At 41.4% G+C, this 19,300-nt stretch overlaps 2 protein-coding genes across 2 annotated transcripts; one reads left to right on the plus strand and one right to left on the minus strand.

The window, feature by feature from the left end:
- Positions 1-844: 844 nt before the first annotated feature.
- On the plus strand, positions 845-11,954 carry CCT2 (chaperonin containing TCP1, subunit 2 (beta)). Its single transcript, XM_010191936.1, has 15 exons — positions 845-993; positions 1,459-1,524; positions 1,623-1,734; positions 2,651-2,727; positions 3,476-3,588; positions 4,153-4,355; positions 4,558-4,658; positions 4,745-4,872; positions 7,013-7,116; positions 8,058-8,177; positions 8,759-8,887; positions 8,979-9,082; positions 10,147-10,246; positions 10,862-11,003; positions 11,635-11,954. Exons 2-15 carry the CDS (start codon positions 1,522-1,524, stop codon positions 11,663-11,665), a joined length of 1,467 nt encoding a protein of 488 aa, XP_010190238.1. The 5' UTR covers positions 845-993; positions 1,459-1,521; the 3' UTR covers positions 11,666-11,954.
- A 2,344-nt stretch (positions 11,955-14,298) lies between these two features.
- Positions 14,299-15,135, minus strand: LRRC10 (leucine rich repeat containing 10). Its single transcript, XM_010191937.1, has one exon. It carries the CDS (start codon positions 15,133-15,135, stop codon positions 14,299-14,301), a length of 837 nt encoding a protein of 278 aa, XP_010190239.1.
- Between the last annotated feature and the right edge of the window lie 4,165 nt (positions 15,136-19,300).

Raw genomic sequence — 19,300 nt, forward strand, 5'->3', positions numbered from 1 at the left:
CTAGAAGGCGCGCGAGGAGGGTCCGTAAGGGCGCCGCCGGGCCGCCGTATGGGAGCGGCCGAGCCTGCAGCGGGAAGGCCCCGGGCGGCTCCTGGCCGCGCCGTGGGCACGCAGGAACCCCCTTACCCTCGCGGGAGAGGCTCTCCCGGCCCCGGGAGGCCGCTTCTTCCCTCGACCCATAGAGAGGCAGCGCTGAGGCCCTGGGCGTGAGCGGCGGCTCAAAAAAGAGAGCGTCTTCTACCGCACCCTTTTGATTTCTCTTGTCGAAGTGATGGTGGAATGGACTCAGAACTCTTGGCGAAAATTGTCTGCTGATCGTGCAGCAAAATGAAAAGTCTCAGAACTCTCTTAGGAGGGTTGGTGCATGCATTCTTTTGGGATTTGATGCTTGGTCACTTTAGGTTCTTGAGTTCTTTGCAAGTATTCGTCTTTAACGGCATGTGTTCATGACTACTGTGATTAATTTGCATGGAAATGCAAAAAAAGGTTAGAGTTCAACACAGATACCAAAATACTAAAGCCCGAACATGCCCAGTAACTAGATTTGTCTAGGTTCTGCTGGTTGTACTTGGAGCTGGGATCTGATGGTTAGTCACACAGAACAGCAACACAGGCACTGCCATGAAACGGTACTGGTAGTGGCCTTTCAGGCTCAGGGATCTCAGCAGATAATATGGTGTGCAGTCTCTCAGAGTAGATTGTGATTTGTTTCGTCATCTCTTCATGTGATCAAGAGATTGCAAGGTAGATTTTTAAGAAAGAGTCAAGATGAATTTCTCTTACCTTCTATCAAAATGAAATGGGGTATAGAAATGAATAATTTAAATAATAAAAACATTGTCCATGTCAAGGATTTGTTTTTAAAATGCATGGCTTTATTAAAGCTAAAGGAATGTTCTTGTGTTAACCCTGTTTTAGGCATCCATTTCCCTTGCTCCTGTGAACATTTTCAAGGCAGGTGCAGATGAAGAAAAGGCAGAAACAGCTCGGTTGGTAAGTTTAGTTCTCTAAGAAACTGGTAATGCTTAGGATAACTAAAGGCTTTTTTTTTCTACTGTTAAATGTACTTTCACTTTATGGCCATGTGAAACTTCATCTGTCTCTTACTGGTTTTTCTTGTTGCATGTCTGTGAACAGAAGGAAGGAGGAGTGTGGTTTATTCTAACATTTAGAGAAACTCCTCATAATTGTTCAAAACCTGAGTAACTCTCTACCTTAGACTGGTGTTCATTGGAAGGCATTACTTTTGGCTATAAGACAGGCTTTTATGATTTCTGTGAGAATTAAATATATTTGATCTGCTTATCAAAATGTAGCAGTTAGGACCCAGACTTTGCTGAAAGAAGCATAGCTGTGGAAGGGTTGGGTTAAGATGTCCTCTTGGAAGTGAAGGGCTGGCATATAATTATTGTATTCAAGTAGAAATCGTTCACTAAGGTGTATTTGCTTTCATTTCAGTCATCCTTTGTTGGAGCCATTGCAATTGGTGACCTGGTCAAGAGCACTCTGGGGCCTAAAGGCATGGTAAGACAGCTACAAGTTCTCAGTCCTCATTCCTGTTAATTTAGTTTCAATAATTACAGTACGTTTTCAAGCAGTATTGTAATTCTTGCATCTTGTAGGACAAGATTCTTCTAAGTACTGGGAGAGATAGCACAGTAACAGTGACTAATGATGGTGCAACCATTCTGAAAGCTATTGGAGTTGACAACCCAGCTGCCAAGGTCTTGGTTGGTGAGTTTTTTAACAGCTTGTCTTTGCAGTACATGGCATTTCTTAATTTGTAACTTTATTTTGTAGTTTTTATTTGTTCTTAACAAGTATTCTTCAAATAATGTGAAAAATTGAAGGAAGAAATAACAGGATTCCTGAAGAAGGCCAAGGTGTTGCAAAGAGTTGTGAAACTCTGCAAAACTAAAATTGAAGTATATGCTGCTCTTGCAAAACTGTTCTGGTGTCTCCTTGTTTTCCTTCAAACCTGGTTTGTGCCAGGAGTCAGAAGGAACAAAAGACAGCTGTGTGTCCCTCTTTTTTTTTATTTTATCATTTGTTTTTTATTTTTTTAACCAGGAAAACTTGGAACAGAAGTGTACTGAGATGCAGAGGCTCTTTCTGGTTCTCCCTGATTTAAATCTCTTTTTATCACTTAATCAACACTGTACTCTGGACAGAGTTTACGTTTGTGATCTTAGTGTGTGCCAGTGATCCAGTTTTAGTGACAAGCAGGACCCTGAACTATGCAGTTTCACATTTCTTGAGGATCTTGTGTTTGCTAGATCCTGGTTTATCAACATTTCATGTGACATACTTGGTTATTGTATTCTCTGATCCTATATGTGTACCTGAGAGCTTCTATCCAGCCCTGATTCCTTTTGATTACCATCTTTAGGAACAGGGAGAGAGGGAAGTAGCTCTTCACCATCACCAGACTGTTACTAGTGTCTAGGTTGCAAAGAAAGCGCAGAAATTTGAAGGATGCTGAATTTGATTTGCTTCTTGGGTTTTTCTGCAACATCTTTAACCTATCAAAGAGTAAGATCCTTTCTTCCTCTCTCAACTAATGTGAGAGAAAAATAATTGTATGTGAAGCTGGTACTGGTGAGCATGAAGTTTTAAATCTAAACATTAATACAGTGTTTTCCTCCTTTAGATATGTCAAAGGTTCAAGATGATGAAGTTGGTGATGGAACTACGTCTGTCACAGTGTTGGCAGCTGAATTACTGAGGGTGATGTATTACAGTTTTTCAGATGCTTTTCTGTTTGGTAGTGTACTCCTGTGATGTCAATGGGGGATGTGTTATTGGGTGTTTATGAAGGCAGCTCCCAAAGCGTAAAAATACCCCGCTCCATTGCTGTTATTTATTTTCCTATCAATTTCAACTTAGGTATTGGGTCATTCTTTCTCATTTTGGATTATATTACTTATTTTATTATTTACAAATTTGCAAGTATTTTAATGTGGTACATTTTAGACAAGTATTTTCTTTTGTTTCATTATGCAAGTGAAACAGAGAAGTATCACTCTCAAAGGTCACTTCCTTGATGTTGCACTGGGCAGCGTGCAGCACTGCTTAGTTGTGAGGTTCAATCCTCTTCCATAACATTAATGAGAGGGGAGAAAAAGGCACGGTAAACTCTGTTCTTGTATGCACAAGACCTTGAACTTATACTGTTCCTTTAAACTCTGTATACAGAGTTTACACTGCCAAACTGAATCTGAAATTACTATGAAAAGAGACTTAAGAAGTGAGGAACTCTCATTAGCAGAGCTGTGCCAGTAAATGTAATAATCTCAGATCCAGGAACTGTGATCAAGAGCATCTGAGAAGTGATCCATCAGCTTGCTAAGTTATTTGCAGAAAGAGTTTGAAGATTTTTTTTTTTTTCCCCCTCTTTACTTGGAAGTGTCTTTCCTAGTTAGTGCAGATGTACCTTGTGGGGGGGGGGAAATGATTATTCATTTCATTTAAATAGGAAGCCGAATTACTGATTTCTAAGAAGATTCATCCTCAGACCATCATTGCAGGCTGGAGAGCAGCCACAAAAGCTTCAAGAGAGGCACTTCTGAAAGCAGCTGTGGATCATGGGTTAGTAATGTAGATTTGCTGTTACTCTTCTAATAACCAGTCAAGATTAAACATTAGTGAGAATTACATACCTTTGGGAAATTCTGCGCTTTCTTTTAAGTAGTGGAAAGGCTGAATTTATGAATTTTAACAGTTAAGAAAAAAGCCTGTTTTCTTTAGATGAGCTACAGAAGCTTTATGAAATTGTTTATAATCACTTATGTACAGTAAAAAAATACAAGCAGTAATTTGCTCCTGAGAACAAAAATCTGAGCTGTTATTTCAGATTTCATACTCTGATTTTAAATGCAACTATTTTCTTTACTCGACACTTTGAGAGCACAGGCTTTCTAAAGCTGAACACAAAGTTTTCAGGCTTTAGAGAGTTCAAGCAAATTGAACTTATATTTCAAATAGAAGGTTGTATTTTGGGATGCTGGAGGGATTCTGTGTAGCATGCCTCAGAATAGAACACTGTACATACAGATACAGGCTAGAAGAAGCAGGGAGAGACTCACAGTGGTGGGTTAATGATAGTTAAGGTTTCCAGACTTTCCACTTTTAACTGTTCTGACTGTATTTTAGTGATGATGAAGTGAAGTTTCGTGAAGACTTGATGAATATTGCGGGAACGACTCTTTCATCAAAACTGCTTACTCATCATAAAGATCACTTCGTCAAGCTTGCTGTAGAAGCTGTTCTTAGGTTGAAAGGTTCTGGTAATTTGGAGGCGATCCATGTCATTAAGAAACTTGGTGGAAGTTTGGCTGATTCCTACTTAGATGAAGGTGAGTCTTTGTGAGCTGGCTGTAAGTGTGCTTGAGAAATTAAGCTGTTAAGACTTGCACATCTCAATACAAACTTGTTCTAGGAAACATTGATACATTGTTACTAAGCTGAATAATAAATACAAGGACTTTTGTAATAATGTGACTGAATTGTTCCCCTTTTTTTGATACTAAGTCTTACTCGACCATTCTGTTACTACAGGCTTTCTACTTGACAAGAAAATCGGTGTAAATCAGCCAAAAAGAATTGAAAATGCGAAGATTCTTATTGCAAATACTGGTATGGATACAGATAAGATTAAGGTATGTGACAGAGCTACTGTTGTGAAATGATGTTTTTGGAAATGGAATTCTTTTTTAGACTAAACTCACTATTTTCTTTGATTCAGATCTTTGGCTCTCGTGTTAGAGTGGACTCTACAGCAAAGGTAGCAGAAATAGAACAGGCAGAAAAAGAAAAAATGAAGGAGAAGGTAGAGCGTATTCTTAAGCATGGAATAAACTGCTTTATTAACAGGTATGTGTTTTCTGGGAAAAAGGGTAGAGCTTATAATGCAGTTAGAAAATAGCAAAGTTTTAATATTGTGAGTCTGAAGACTTATTATGCTTATATCTATAAAATTAAATGATCCTACCTAATGCTGAATTTATTTACTTTAGTAAGGCAAATGTATTTTCTGTGGTTCTGCTTGTGTACCACGCCCCCTGCCCTCATTTTGTTGATTTGTTTTCTTTTTTATTTTAAAGAGGAAGAAGCAACATTACTTTAGGGTCCACGTTTCAGTCCAGTTGAAGCAATGTCACCATGTTTTTATACTAACATTTAGTTCTGAATACCAGTAGCATGATCCATAGTCCCCCTTTTTGGGGAAATTGGTGGTGAGTCAGTTTGTGCTGCTGAACACTTGTGTTTCAGATTGAACCAGCTATGCTTTTTCCCTGCATTAGAGTGCTAGTGCTGGAGTACTGCTCTAGATTCAAGAGTGTCTGAGAGGCCTCTCTGCTTCCTGCCAATGAGCCTTTTACACAGGTCTTCGACAGTAGGAAAGAGAACCACTTTCATTGAAGAGATGTCACAATCTAAGTTACTTATTTTTGTTAGCAGTGCATTTCTCACTTAAGCTGTCTCAGTGCAAAAAAAAAAGCAGTCAGGTTTTTAATGATGAAAAATACTTCTGCCTTTCAGTAATTCTAATTTGAGTGAAACTGCTGTATGTATGAGCAGCTTCACACCTGGTGGTTTAGTGCATCGTGTAGTCTATGAGGAAGCTGATTAACTGTTGCTACACCAAAGGACAGGAGTTGTTAAGAGTAGCACAGCTTTCCACAATAGCAGTGATTTACTCTTTCAGGACATAGTGCATCTTGTAACTCACCTTCAAAATTTGTGTAAAACATCTGTAAGAACTGCTGACAGACTGATGAATCTCGTAGTCCCTCCACCTGTGACATGTTTCACATCCGTGAGTGTAGGCGAAGTGAGTACTCTGTCTGGTGACATGGTGCAAATAGAGATCTAGAGTCAGGAGTCCTGTTGGCAGATTGGAAGAATCCTTTGAAGTATGCCCAAAAAATCCTTAACTCCATTGCTGCTATCCAGTGTGCTTGTAATGCAGATTGCCATAATGAAGCTCAGGTAGCAGTCAATAGATTGACTCTTTCAGATTTATTCTCTGATGAAATTGACTTCTGCTTATAGGCACACTATAGGTCCACTTCACATGTGATACTGTAAATGTTAGCTGGTTAAATTCTGCTGAGGATCCGTGGATCCCGAGTAGGAAGAATCTTGTGGAGTCTCCTTCTCTGGAGACATTCAAAACCCACCTGAACGCCTTCCTGTGTAACCTTATCTAGGTGTTCCTGCTCTGGCAGGGGGATTGGACTGGATGATCTTTTGAGGTCCCTTCCAATCCCTAACGTTCTGTGATTCTGTGATTCTCTGTGCATACCCAGCAGCACCAATTGTCTCTTTGAAAAGATAGATTAGAAACAGCTTTTTTAATGGAGATGGCATCTCCCAGCTCCTGGTGAATCTCTGCAACACTTGATCTCTAATTTGGGAAGAAAAAACAATTTACCATAGCACTCCTGAATGGTCATTGACCATTTGGCTTTAGATGACTACTTTGTTCTAGAAAGAGTGGGATACAGATTAATAGGGGAGCACATGCTTTCTCTGTGGTCTGCTATTTCTGTACGTTACAAGACTAGCAGTTTATTGTTCCCATGGAGTTGTCTACTCTGGATTTTGCATTGATGAAGACATTAAAGATACTAATTCAGATATTATTCTAGTGCACCCTGCTAGAATAGGCAGTGAAGTGCCCAGCAGGCACTTAGGATCAGTGGATCTGGAATTTAAAGCATAGGGGTCCCTGTGCTTAGTGTGATAGTGTGTCTTCGGGGGAAGAATATTTCAAAGAGCTATAATAGTTTTATTGTTTAGCTTTGTATGTTTTCCTGTCACTGCATTTGCTTCTGTGTGGTGTAACATTCCGAGTGTGACCAGTGCCTCACATATTGACTGCTTTTGTAGGTTTCACAAATCTGTCATACGTCCATGCTACTGAGAGTTGGATGTCCTTTGTTACTCTGGGACCTAAAACGTTTTGTTGTTTGTGTAATGGGAAGATGTGTCTGTGTTTTAATTGTAGGCAGTTGATCTACAACTACCCTGAACACCTCTTTGGAGCTGCTGGTGTCATGGCTATTGAACATGCAGACTTCGCTGGTGTAGAACGTCTGGCTCTTGTTACAGGTGTGTAGAGGACCTTGGAACTTGGAGGGTCACATTATTTGTTTGATCTATAGTAAATGTTGATGCTCAATCACCTCATTTGTACTTACTACTGCTAAGCAGATCTGTGAAAAGTACACCAAACAAGCTTTATTTTACAGAACTTAAATACAAATGTATATGGAGGAGCCTGTTAAATTTGCCTTAAGTAACTTAGAAATTACTTTGCTGATTTATCAACTGCTGTATAACTGTCACTGTTTTTTCAGAAGCAGGTAACTCAGCTTCTGTCTTTAATATGTTATACTTTACATGTGAAATGTCTCTTGATTCTGAGTCCTCCGTGGATGATTTAAACATAATTTTTCTTTTCTTTAGCAACTAAGTAAAGGATCATAATGCTACCTGTAGAATAGGATTTAGCCAGTTAGTGACAGATAGTAATTTTCTTTCATATTGTAAAATTACTTTCAGTTCAGTCCCTGCTTGATAAACTTTTGAAATGTGGTGGCTAGTGGTTCTCGGCCACCATCAGCCAGGCAAAGTGAATTCTGGCACAAGCTTGAGTTTTAAAACATAACAAACTTGATTTAATATTTTATAAATATTTCATCAGTAAATACTATTAAAACTTTAAACAGATTGACATTTTAATACTGGCAAATACCAACATTTAGTCTCTAATCCAGACAGAACTCAAAAGCATTACAACCATTGTAGTTCTTGTAATGTAAGAAAAAATACTGGTGTTTTAAGGACTTGTCAGCAGCAGTAAAAGATTTCTGGTACTATATACTGACATTGGAAAAACAGCTTATCACTATTGTTAATTAGATTTTTCTTTAGGGCAACTATGAAGATGATTTTTTTCATCTCCCTGCCTCCCCCCTTTGTTTAGACCATGCCTGAATGGTTGCTTTCATTGTGAGCTTTTTGACTTTTGTGTGATCTTACATTTGTAGGTGGTGAAATTGCATCAACCTTTGATCACCCAGAGCTAGTAAAACTAGGAAGCTGCAAGCTTATTGAAGAAGTGATGATTGGAGAAGATAAACTCATTCATTTCTCAGGAGTGGCAATGGGTAAGTGTTTCACCACTAATGGCATGTTGTGACACTTGTGTTAGCCCTCTGCTAACATTGTTCGGTTACCAGGATGACATAGGAATTTTGTAACGATTGATGTAATTATTTTTTATTAAAGCCTTTGTCTTCGGTAAAAAATGCTGCAAAGATATTCATGGTTGAAATTGTTCATCTACATAACATTAAATATATGCATAAACATTTGTAAGTTTGGGAACCAGAATTTCTGATTCGGGGGATTAATTTGTCAAGAAAAGTAGCAATCTGTCACACTTCAAGAACTTGAGAGCTTGTTATAGTAAATGCCAATACTGTAAGTTTCTGAGGGGTTATTTTGAGATAACATTAATTTTCTACTGAATTAAATAAGGTGGTGTGGAACAGTTTGTTTATAAAAGCAGTAGCATAGTGTACATAATTTCATTCTGCCTGTGAAATATCATGCTTTTTTTCCCGCTCCAAGATCAACTATTACAAATGCTTTGTGATAGCCTCATTGTGTCTTTGGTTTGTTTGTGGGTTGTGTTTTTTGTTTATTTGCAGGTTTTTTAAAATCTTTTTGCATTTGTGCTTTTTAGGTGAAGCTTGCACCATAGTTTTGCGTGGAGCAACACAGCAGATTCTAGATGAAGCAGAGAGGTCTTTGCATGACGCTCTCTGTGTCCTGGCCCAGACTGTGAAGGACACCAGAACTGTGTGTGGTGGAGGTGAATATTAGATTCTTTGTACTCTGTACATGATGATACATTTTCTTGTATTACTGTTCAAGTAAAACGTCTGTGTGCCTTCAATGGATAGGTTGTTCAGAGATGCTGATGGCTAACGCTGTTGCGGAACTTGCCATCAGAACACCTGGCAAAGAGTCTGTTGCAATGGAGTCCTTTGCTAAGGCCTTACGAATGGTAAGTTTGTTTAATCAGATTGCTGAATTAATAGACGTAAAGTTCCTCTTAAGTTTACTAACTTCTGAGATCAGGTAGTTCCTTCTGTCAAAGTTTTGGGTTTCTAAAAGTAAAAATTCAGCAACATATGTTGGATAAATAAAGAAAAAGTTACTGTTTTCTCTCAGGAAAAAAAAAAGTATTGATGTTTTACTAATTCTGCATGTCACAGAATTCTGAATGTTCATATTCTAGCCCTCTTCTAAATTAGTTCTTGCTGCTTTTACCTCTTACCAAGGTTAGAAATACAACGAAAATAGCATATAAAGTCTCAGCTGAATCTGTTGACAACTGATTTAGAAAAGAGCAACCCTTCTGTTCTATTGATACTTTAGTGCTATTTGTTTGTATTTGTGTCCTAGTAGTGTCCTAGTGCTGTCTAGAAGTTTCTAGACTTGCATGGGAGATTGCATCTTAATAGGAAATAAGAGTATCACAAGAAACGTTTACAGAATATTATTGTGCTAACAGACACTCAGCTTGACAAAAATTGCCTTCCTGTATTTTAAACTGGGGAAAACCTTTCTTAGGAGATGAAAGACCATAGGAAAACATCTCTCCTGAGAAAATTAAATTGGAGAGCATGGTAAGATTTGGCATTACCTCTTCAGTTAGCACGTGTAATTTGCACTGCTGTCACTTAAACTGTGAACAGAATGATCTAGTGGTTAACGCTTACCAGCAAGCTTATGTTCTTAAAATGAAACCATTTCTCCAGGTGTAGTCTGAAATGATAAGAAGGAGACAGATTTCTTTCTATGTAAAATAATCTGACAGATCTGCTCACACATTTCTGTCCTTTCAGTTACTGTCTTAACAGAGTCTTAAACAAAATGCTTAAAAAGGTGGTTTGACATTCTTTTCCCCTATCTTCTGATCATTGTAACAGATCATCTGCCATGTTTTTGAAATGTCCTCTTGAAACTGAATAGTAAGCTAGTAGTATCAAAGTATATTTCATGTTTACTAGGGATCAGTCCCTGCATTAATTAAAAATTAATTAATTAATGTGTTTGTCCCCTTAGATCCCAACAATAATAGCTGATAATGCTGGCTATGACAGTGCAGATCTGGTTGCTCAACTCAGAGCTGCTCACAGTGAAGGGAAGACTACTTACGGACTTGGTAAGGGTCTTGATACTACTTCTGTTGCTGGATTGTTGTTTGGGAGGGGTATTGTTTGTCGCCGATATATTCAACTGGAAGAACCAAGTATGCTGATTTCTGTTTGCTTTGCATAGAACTTAAGCACACAGTGTTAGGTTCCTTTATCATTCTACCAGGCTTTTCACAATAAGAGTGAAAAGCTTTGGTTTTGAAGGGGATGGTTTCTACCTGTGAAAACCACTTTCCTTACTTACATCAAGTTTAGTTATAGGAAGCTTAAAAAGAAAGGCATTGATATAAAAACAAACAACCTCAACACAACCAAGAACTTCCTCCCCCTTGAGAAAAACAGGAGCTGTGGAGAAAAATCCTGAAGTTGATATACCAAAGGAAGTTGCATTAAGAGTCCTTTTGGGATCTTGTCTCCTCTTCCTAGTGTGTAGAGTTTTCATCATTAATTTTTTGTATGCAATCACAACATGATAGGCTTAAGTCAGGAGCCTTGAAGTGGAAGATTTTATTTTGTACTTCCTCTACTATCAATATGGTTCATTTGAGCAGGTAAGTTACTGTACTGTCAGCTGCTTGTAATTTCCTGAAAACCCCAGCCTCTTAATGTATCTCTTCTTCCAGATATGAAAGAGGGCATCATTGGAGACATGGCAGTCTTGGGAGTAACAGAAAGTTTCCAAGTCAAGAGACAAGTTTTACTGAGTGCAGCTGAAGCAGCAGAAATGATTCTTCGTGTAGATGACATTATTAAAGCAGCACCAAGGTAGGATCTGAGTATCTACATGGGTCAGTTATAGTGGTAACCTCCTGTGAAAGAGTAACTGTGCAGCAAAGTCTCGTTCCAAAAATACTTTATTTAAAATGAAGACTTACATCTGACATACTAAGGTTATGTTACATGATTTTTTGCATTAGGAGTATGAACAGACCTTTAGAGCCATCAATGCGCTTAAATTAATGTGTCTGAGCAATGCTTAATTAATCTTGTGTCACCGGCTACTCATGCGCCATACTTAGTAGTAAAACATCTGCAAAAGTGGCTGACCAAAATGTAATGGATCATGCTCTATTTTTTCTTTTGGCAAGAATTGTAATTAAATGCCCAGCTGCTTCTGAAGTAAAATGTGCAGCTAAAACAAAACCACATCTGTTAAAAAGTTTACAAAGCAATGCCACTTGTAGGCAGGTTATCCCACGCGCCCTCTGCAAGGTGGTTTGCACTCTTCTGTGAATCACAAGTTTTTACTGCAGTCAGAGGTGGTGTATGAGCTTTGAGGTGATACTGCCTTTTGTGCTGCACACTGTCAACTAAAAATTAAGTATAAAGGTGGGGGATGGGGCTGGTGGGCATCAGAGTGGGGAGGAATTTTCTGATTTTTATTTTTTCTCCCCAGAAAACGTGTACCAGACCATCGCCCATGTTAAACTTTCTTCAGTACCTGAGGATGTGTGGACCAGATCTCACCTAGTAATTTTTTTAATGATCTAGTTTTTGTGAGGTTATGGAACAGAAGCTTGAGATGAGCACCTCCATCCATGGCTTGAAATAACTGTTTTCAGTTGGTTTTAACTTATTTCAGTTTATATGTGTTGTGAGGAAGATTCACTTTCAAGTAAAGCAGGGGTTTTATATATACCCTATTCCTTCTGTTCCTCTGCAGGTTCCACTTAAAATACACAGAAATAAAACCAAATAAATTCAGATACATCAAAATTGTATTTATCTTTGTGTGGAACTGAGAAGGGCAGTTTCATTAGAAAAGCTGCAGTGCACATCCTCAGTCCTTGGATGCTTCAGTCCGTGACCAGGGATCAGGTCTCGGGCTGCAGCTGGCTTGGGTTGAGCTGATGCATTCAGTGTGAGCTGTTTAATCCAGTCCTGGCTATAGAGGTTTTGAGTTGGGACCCTAGGAATAGGCACTGAAGATAAATGTTCTCCTTTTCTAGTGATACTGGAGTATTGCACATTTTTTGATGATGAAAGGAAGAGAAAAAGCTGAAGAGCCTCTGTCAGTGCCCAGAACTACAACTTACGGGATTTCACAACTTTTTGCACCACAAGTTTTATGCATTACATTCCCTTTTTTTCTTCTCTTTTTTTTCTTCCCCCTTTCATGTTTATTATGGCTGACCTTTACATTCTCTTAGTTGCTGTGGGGGCAACTTGTTTCTTAATGGACCAGTTTCTTTATGCTCAGGTCATAAGGAAGTCCATGATACCTGCAGCCGTCCTCATGCACATTCTTGATGCCTGTTAGCAGAGCCAAGCTGGGGCGCCTCAGCTGCACAGAACCCAGAGGTGCCAGCTGGGTGTTGTGACCCTTCTGGCCCTTGCATGTGTAATGCAGGACCTTGGAAATTGAGAAAGTATCTCTACAAACACTTTCTTCCTTAAGTTTCCTGAAATGAGGAGAATATGCTTACAGAATGTGCCTCCAAACTCTTAAACCAGACTCTCTTCAGATCTCCAAAAGTGCCAGTACTGCTGGGCTAATTACAAAACATCGACAAGCAGCTGAAAGCACAACCTTCCCCACCCCCTCGGATAAATGAAGTACCAAGTCAGCGCTGTAGGAAATAAAACATTGAACTTAGATGTTTAAAAAGCCCCAAACTCCTGTTCTGTTGAATAATTTTGTTTTGTAGGAAGAAATAGTTAGAAGATGGTTAGCTAAAGAATTTGGAAAGGGAGAATTCAGTTAATTCCAGAGAAGGATGATTTAAGTCGGCAAGATGCTACTACACTTTTATTTCAGTTACTGACTAGTAAGCACACTACATGGGTGCCAGCCAGATCCAAATCCAGACTTCATTTAACAAGACAGCAAGTGCTAGTAGAGTCTATGTATTTCCAGATAATTTTTCAGGCATGTAAATGACACTAAGCAGTCACGAACTGGCACTGAATCAAAGCTTTACTGGGAAGTCGACTGCTGCAGTCAGTGCTGGTGAAACCATTCCACTGATGGGTGGAGAGGGAGCTGGCTGTTCTGTGCCACCAAGGGTTCCCCACCCTTTTAAAAAAAGCTGTTTTTTAACCAAACTCGGTGATCTGTGCTATGGGATCAAAAGCTAAAAATGCTATTTTGAGCCAGGTTTCTGTGTTACACAATTAAAGCAAAACATACTTTATAAAAACGAGCGCAGCGTGTTTCCAAGGGAATGAACTGGTCTGAATTGCAAGCTGGAGAAACGCCTAACTGAAGTCAACTGAGTAAAGACCATCTTCAACTTCTGCACAAGCCTGTGGCAGGCTCCTGGCCCTGGGTTTTGTTCACGCAAGTTTACCTTTGCAGCTCTTGTCATTTTTCCATTTTAGTCAGGCTTTGATATTCTTCTTTGCTGCTGTGTGAACATACAGCACTTCCAGTGCTGTCATAAAATGTCATAAAATTTTATGCAGTTGCATAAAAACTAGCAGCAGAAGCCTTCAGCTTTCCTCACTTGTTTCAAATGCTGCTTGGCATTAATAAAACAAGAGTGGTTGCTAATTTTCCAGGAAAGAAGGCAGCAGTGGGAAGAGGAGAGCTCGCTGGTGTGTACCCACCATTTCCTTGAGAATGCAGCCAGAGCTCTGCTGCAGCTTCTCACGCCTCAGGCGGGGAAATCTTAAAGCTGCTGCTGCATTTCAGAGAAGTCATTTGAGACAAATGCTGTGGGCTACTTCGGATCTCTGACTCCCACCTGAGAGAGCTGAGGTTCAGACACCTCAGCAAGGTCGAGGTGAGAAGAGTGAACCCATGGGTGAAGAGCAGTGAGTACGTATGTGCTCTGTACATACAGACTCACCCATGAAAAACATCTAAAATGCATCTTCATCTCTTCTGTGAACTCATGTGGTCCCCACATGGGAAGAGAGAGGAAAAGAGAGGAAGTCTTGGCTCTGGAGAGAGTGCTGGGTTCTACAAGAGTTTTACTGTCACCTGGGTCTGAACTGGTGCTCCTACTCCTGAAGACTAGCCAGGCGTGCTGCTCCCTGGACACCTGCAAGCGAGGGAAAGGTAGAGTTGGTTGGTGTTGAGTGCATTGCCGCCTTCGCCAGTGTGGGCAGTTGAGTATCAGCAGGGCTTGGTTTCAGGCTCGGGGTTGGCAGCAGGAGTTGGCGATGGTTTCTCATCAAGCGAGATTTCTATCACGGCCCCAGACCGCTTGCGGGGCTCGGGGGTCTCCTCTGACCATCTCCCCACCCTGCGCACCCCTTTGGCCACTTTGGGTGCGTTCCTGCAAGGGTTGTGGTCGTAGATCACCAGCTTCAGGCCAGGGAGGTGAGCCAGGCTGGGGAAGAACCGGATGGAGTTGCGATCTACATCGATCACCTCCAGAAAAGGCATGTCCAGGAGCACGGTGGGGAACTCAGACAGCAGGTTGCCTGACAGCCAGATGGTGCGCAGCTCCTGCAGGCGCCTCAGCTGGGTGGGGAGCGATCGCAGCGCGTTGGAGCCGGCGTGCAGGGTCTTGAGCAGGCTGAGCTCGCACACCACCTCAGGCAGGCACTGCAGGCAGTTGGACTCGATCCAGAGGGTCTTGAGGTTCTGCAGGAGCCGCAGCTCCAGGGGCAGGCTGCAGAGCTTGTTGTTGCCCAGGTAGAGGATGCACAACTGCTTCAGCGTGCATACGACCAGGGGCAGTGCTTTGAAGTTGTTGAAGTCCAGCGCCAGGATCTGCAGGTTTTGCAGCTGCTCCAGCTCCGGGGGCAGGTGGTTCAGGTTGTTGTCGCTCAGATACAGCTTCACCAGCTCCCTAAAAGTGCAAATGTGCAGAGGCAGCCGTCTCAGCTGCCTGCCGCTCAGATCCACCATTTTATCCACTGGCATCTCTTCTAGGTCTTCCAGGAGGTACTTCTGGCACTCGTCAGAGGGCACAAAAGCAACTATGGCTTTCAGACTGTTGCCCATCCCGGGACTGACTTTCTTTGGAGACCACTGGGACTGCAAGGAACAGGGCCCTGCTTTGGTCTTCTCCTGCTGTGCACTGACCTGCCGGTAACTTTGTCTTCCCAATATAAGGCTCTGTTTACACAGCACCCGCCGTTAATCTCAAGGGCTCTGAAATTTTTCTGATAACCAAATGAGTGTTTGGTGACGGGGATTACGGACAGGACAACTTATAGCACAAGTCTCCCTCCCCCGCCCGTACTTTCCCCCTCCTCCTGAAAACATTCCTTCGGACCTGTGAATATTCTCTGATTTTTGCCCCAAACCATCACTCTGATGCCCCAGCCCCTCACCTCTCACTCTGGCTGTGCAGTCTGTGCAGCACAGACAGCATTGGCTCAGGAAAGTAAACAACACAGAAGAACAAATTTTTAAACTCAGCTGTTTAGCTTTCATGAAACTTTCAGCAGAAATGTTGGATTTAATCAAGTTGTTGTTTAAAATACCTGTCAAGACTTGACTGACTATCCAGATGAGTGGCATGTTTAGGGATTTACTTTCAAGGTGCCAAATACATAATTTCAGAGTGTAACTTGCCACCCAGTACTTATCTTAAACCTTTAACACAAATACTTGGCAAACTACTATCTTGAGCTGTTCTACTATTTATGTTCCTAATTTAACAGTGTTTACTATAGGTCTGGCACTCCTGACTCTGTAGGGCTTTTCTCACTGTGTTGTGTTTTGCTTCTTGTCTGAATCCCTGTTTAATTCGTGCACTGTCACAGCCTGCCAAGGCTGATCTCCAGTCACCTTCCGACCATGCTACTGTAGTTCCCATGTCCATACTAAAACCTGGCATGAAACTGCCATGGGTTTAATTCCATCAAGATTCTCACTTGTTATGAGTGAGATAAATACGATGTTAAAAGTTATGACTCTTTAGATGTGAGTGAAAACTGTTCCCCTCCCTTTCTCAGCAAGACCCTCAGGTCAGGAGCACCTCTGATTTTTAGGAGGACCTTGCCCACGTGAAGGCACCTCTGTGTACTTTGGCTCCTTGAGCTGCTGGTGGTTTGAGATTTCCTGGGAACTGTCCCACCTGTGTGCTGGCCACAGTTCTGCCATGGTCTTTGGGCTTGAAAGCCGGCAGCATGTTTTAAGGTGAAACAGCCTTTCCGGCAGCCACATCTCTACTTTGATACCTACAGCTCATAGCTGTCATTTTCCACACTTACTGTCGTTTAGAGATGATACTTCCTTCAATCTGCAGTCAGTTTCTGGGCATTAGGTGCTACACAACCAAAATACATGCTTGCTGAGAGCCAGAAGATTGAGAAAAAGGCAATGTTAAACAGTTAAGGTGGCCTCTGGATCTCTGGACACATCTGTTAATACTGATTTCTATTACCATCACTTGCTTTCAAATGTAAAGCAGCTCTTAGCTATCAGTTTTGTATAGGTTATAGTCTTGTCCCTGCAAGATGCTGTGACATGCAGCAGTGATGGTACCAAGGATGGTAGAGGGTTTCCTGGGGGAGGAGAACAACAGAGAGGGCCTCTGGGGACCAGTGTTGCAGCGGGATGGAGAACAGCGAGTCCTGCGACCTGAGTGCCATAGAATAGGCTTTGCACAGAGCAGCTGGGCAGAGGATCAAGCCTGGAGAGCAAAGATACATTGCAGTCATCTGTGGCTGCACTGTGGAAGAGAGGGGCTGAACATCCTCTCTCAGGACAGAAGGTGGGACGTGCTGGGCAGAGCACGCCATCAGCAAGAGCCGGTTTGCGCTGAACAGGCACCTCACTGCTTCTACATTTGCTCTAACACCATGTGCCCTGTCAGAGCACTGCTATGGGGAACATATCATTCCCAGATTTCACAGGGCATCCTTTTCCAAGTAGCAATCCTGGAGTGAGATCTGACTTTTAAGAAATTATTCCCATGGACCTCGGCGGGTTTTTGTATTTGTTTCCGTTTCTGAGCATCTGCGGCACCTTGTAAAGGCAAGGCTTCCCACTGTGTGGAGGCACAGAGTGCTTCAGGTGGGGAAAGCAAACGCATTTGAAGTAAATAATAGTGAATTTACATCCATGGCACAGACCTGTCCCTGAGACAAACCCCTTCAGATATCTTGCTCATCTACATAAAAGCCTGAGTAAGACTATATTAATAATATAATTTAGGTACATTTTTCTTTATAATCCATATGGAGAGGTACAACTTTGCAGTATACCTTATGTCTATAGACACATATATATGTATATATTTTTTTCTACTTGAATTATTTCTTCTTAATGAAACTTTTAAGCTTCAGACAATTATTTCTTAGGGATCCTCTGCCTTGTAGTTTAATAATTATTCTAGCTTATCAAAAAAAGTCACGATGACCTTTTGTTGCTGCATTTTGTACCTCTGCTTGGAACACACTGTGAGATCAGAGTATTTAGGGAAAAAATAACCTTTGTGTGGTGGAGCAATAAAGGGCCACATTTGCAAGAAAATGAGCAGTCTTGACCCTTCTGAGAATCAGTGACTCTGTGGAGGCTCTGAGACAAAGGCAGTCCCCTCAGCAGACCTTAGGGTGGTGTTTTGAAAGCCACTTTGCATCTTCAAAGTTCTCCTGATGCCCTCCACCGTGGGCATTAATGACTTCCCAGAAGCATTTGTGGCATTTGAGGAAACATTTGGGCGATAACAGTGCTCAGCACTGAAGTTGTCTTGCTCGTCAAAGCGATGCTGCCCTATCAGAGGGCTCTGCTGTCTGTAGGCCTCTGGAGAGATGCCTTTGCTTTCTGAAAGTTCAGAAATCACCACAGCTGTGGCTCGCAGTTCCCATTGCCAGCACCCGGCTCCTGCTGCTGGGACAGCTGTGGGACAGAAAATGTGGTTCCTTGCTGAGAACATGTGTGAAAACTTGGGGAAAAAACCCCAGAACTGGACACATCCCTAAGTCCAGAAGAAACAGCGAACGCTTCTCAGAGCTAGACAATAAAAAAAAAAATCACAAGAAAATGGAAATAAATATAAAAGCTGTATGTTATTATTCCTGCATTTTTGGGAGATATTTTTTAAAACATTCAAACAGAGATACTGGTGCTTTTTCAGATCCAAAGCCTTGCACACAGCTATGTGATGACACCAGGCTCAGCCTTTGCTGAGAGCAGATTGTGTAGCCCTCACAATTTTGGAGGTAAGTTTGAAAAAGCAAACCATGTATTTCAAAATCCAGAGAGCTGATGAAGAGAGCTCTAAAAATTGTTGATTTTAAGCCTCTCATGCCCCTCCTCAATCAGCCTGACATAGCAAGAAAGGAGGCTTAAAGGAATAGTTTCTAAGACTGTCTCCAGTATGTGCTCATAATGATTTGCTTTACATTTACTTAAAGTCTGCGATAGGCTTTTAGACCCCTTCTTCACTCACAAATACTGCTAATGTGGTTCTTTTTGCTGTTTTTTTCTTAACTGGAGCATTGCTGCTAGAGTGGATGATGACTCCTGCCTCCTCCATGATCTTCACATTCATTCTTTGCTACACATGGTCCCACATCTGCTCTCTTTTGGAGAAGTTACTTAGTTCCAGTTCACCTTCATCTGGTGAGCAGTCTATTTTAAATAAGTGATGTATTGCAGAGAAATAATCATTATTGCTCTTTCCCCAGCATCCTAGCATGGTCTTTTGAACAAAAATGGCTGATTATTCAAATTTAGCCTTAACATATGCCAGGCTGCAGTCTGTAATTGCTCACCACACTTTCTCATGCAGAGGAAAGATTCAAAAGTCTGGTAAGTAAACTGCAAACTCAGAGCTGAGCTTCCTCCCAAGCAGGTAATGGGTTTGGGGTTGCTCTCTGTCAGATCGGAGTCTCTTTTTTGACACCATTATTTTTTTGCCAGCTTGACATGAATCCAGGTGTCAGGCAGGGGTGGGAACTGCAAACTTCAGGGAACTCACAGGAAAATAAATCCCAGCAAGTGCTTCCAAAAGTGTGCAGACCCACTGGCTGTCTACTACTGCGTGTCACAGGCTGTCATAATTTTGACCTTTAAGACCTGTTTTTTGGGGGTGGCAATCATGTTTATGTTTGGACTGAAGCTCTCTCTTTCCCATAAACAGGAAATTAATCTTCAGTTGTTAGGGGATGACTTGTCACAACCCTATCAAATGTCCGTCTGCTCCGTCCTGCTG

The sequence above is a fragment of the Mesitornis unicolor genome, unplaced genomic scaffold, assembly GCF_000695765.1.
Source record: "Mesitornis unicolor isolate BGI_N332 unplaced genomic scaffold, ASM69576v1 scaffold24099, whole genome shotgun sequence".
In the NCBI taxonomy this organism is placed as follows: Eukaryota; Metazoa; Chordata; class Aves; order Mesitornithiformes; family Mesitornithidae; genus Mesitornis; species Mesitornis unicolor.

What these genes read in the sequence shown, in the direction of transcription:
- CCT2 (XM_010191936.1), top strand. An exon ending in AAAGCAGCTGTGGATCATGG is followed by an intron (nt 3,589 to 4,152) that starts GTTAGTAATGTA and finishes ACTGTATTTTAG; the next exon opens with TGATGATGAAGTGAAGTTTC. An exon ending in GAAGACTACTTACGGACTTG is followed by an intron (nt 10,247 to 10,861) that starts GTAAGGGTCTTG and finishes CTCTTCTTCCAG; the next exon opens with ATATGAAAGAGGGCATCATT.
- LRRC10 (XM_010191937.1), bottom strand. Translation starts at nt 15,135, where the DNA reads ATGGGCAACAGTCTGAAAGCCATAGTTGCTTTTGTGCCCTCTGACGAG.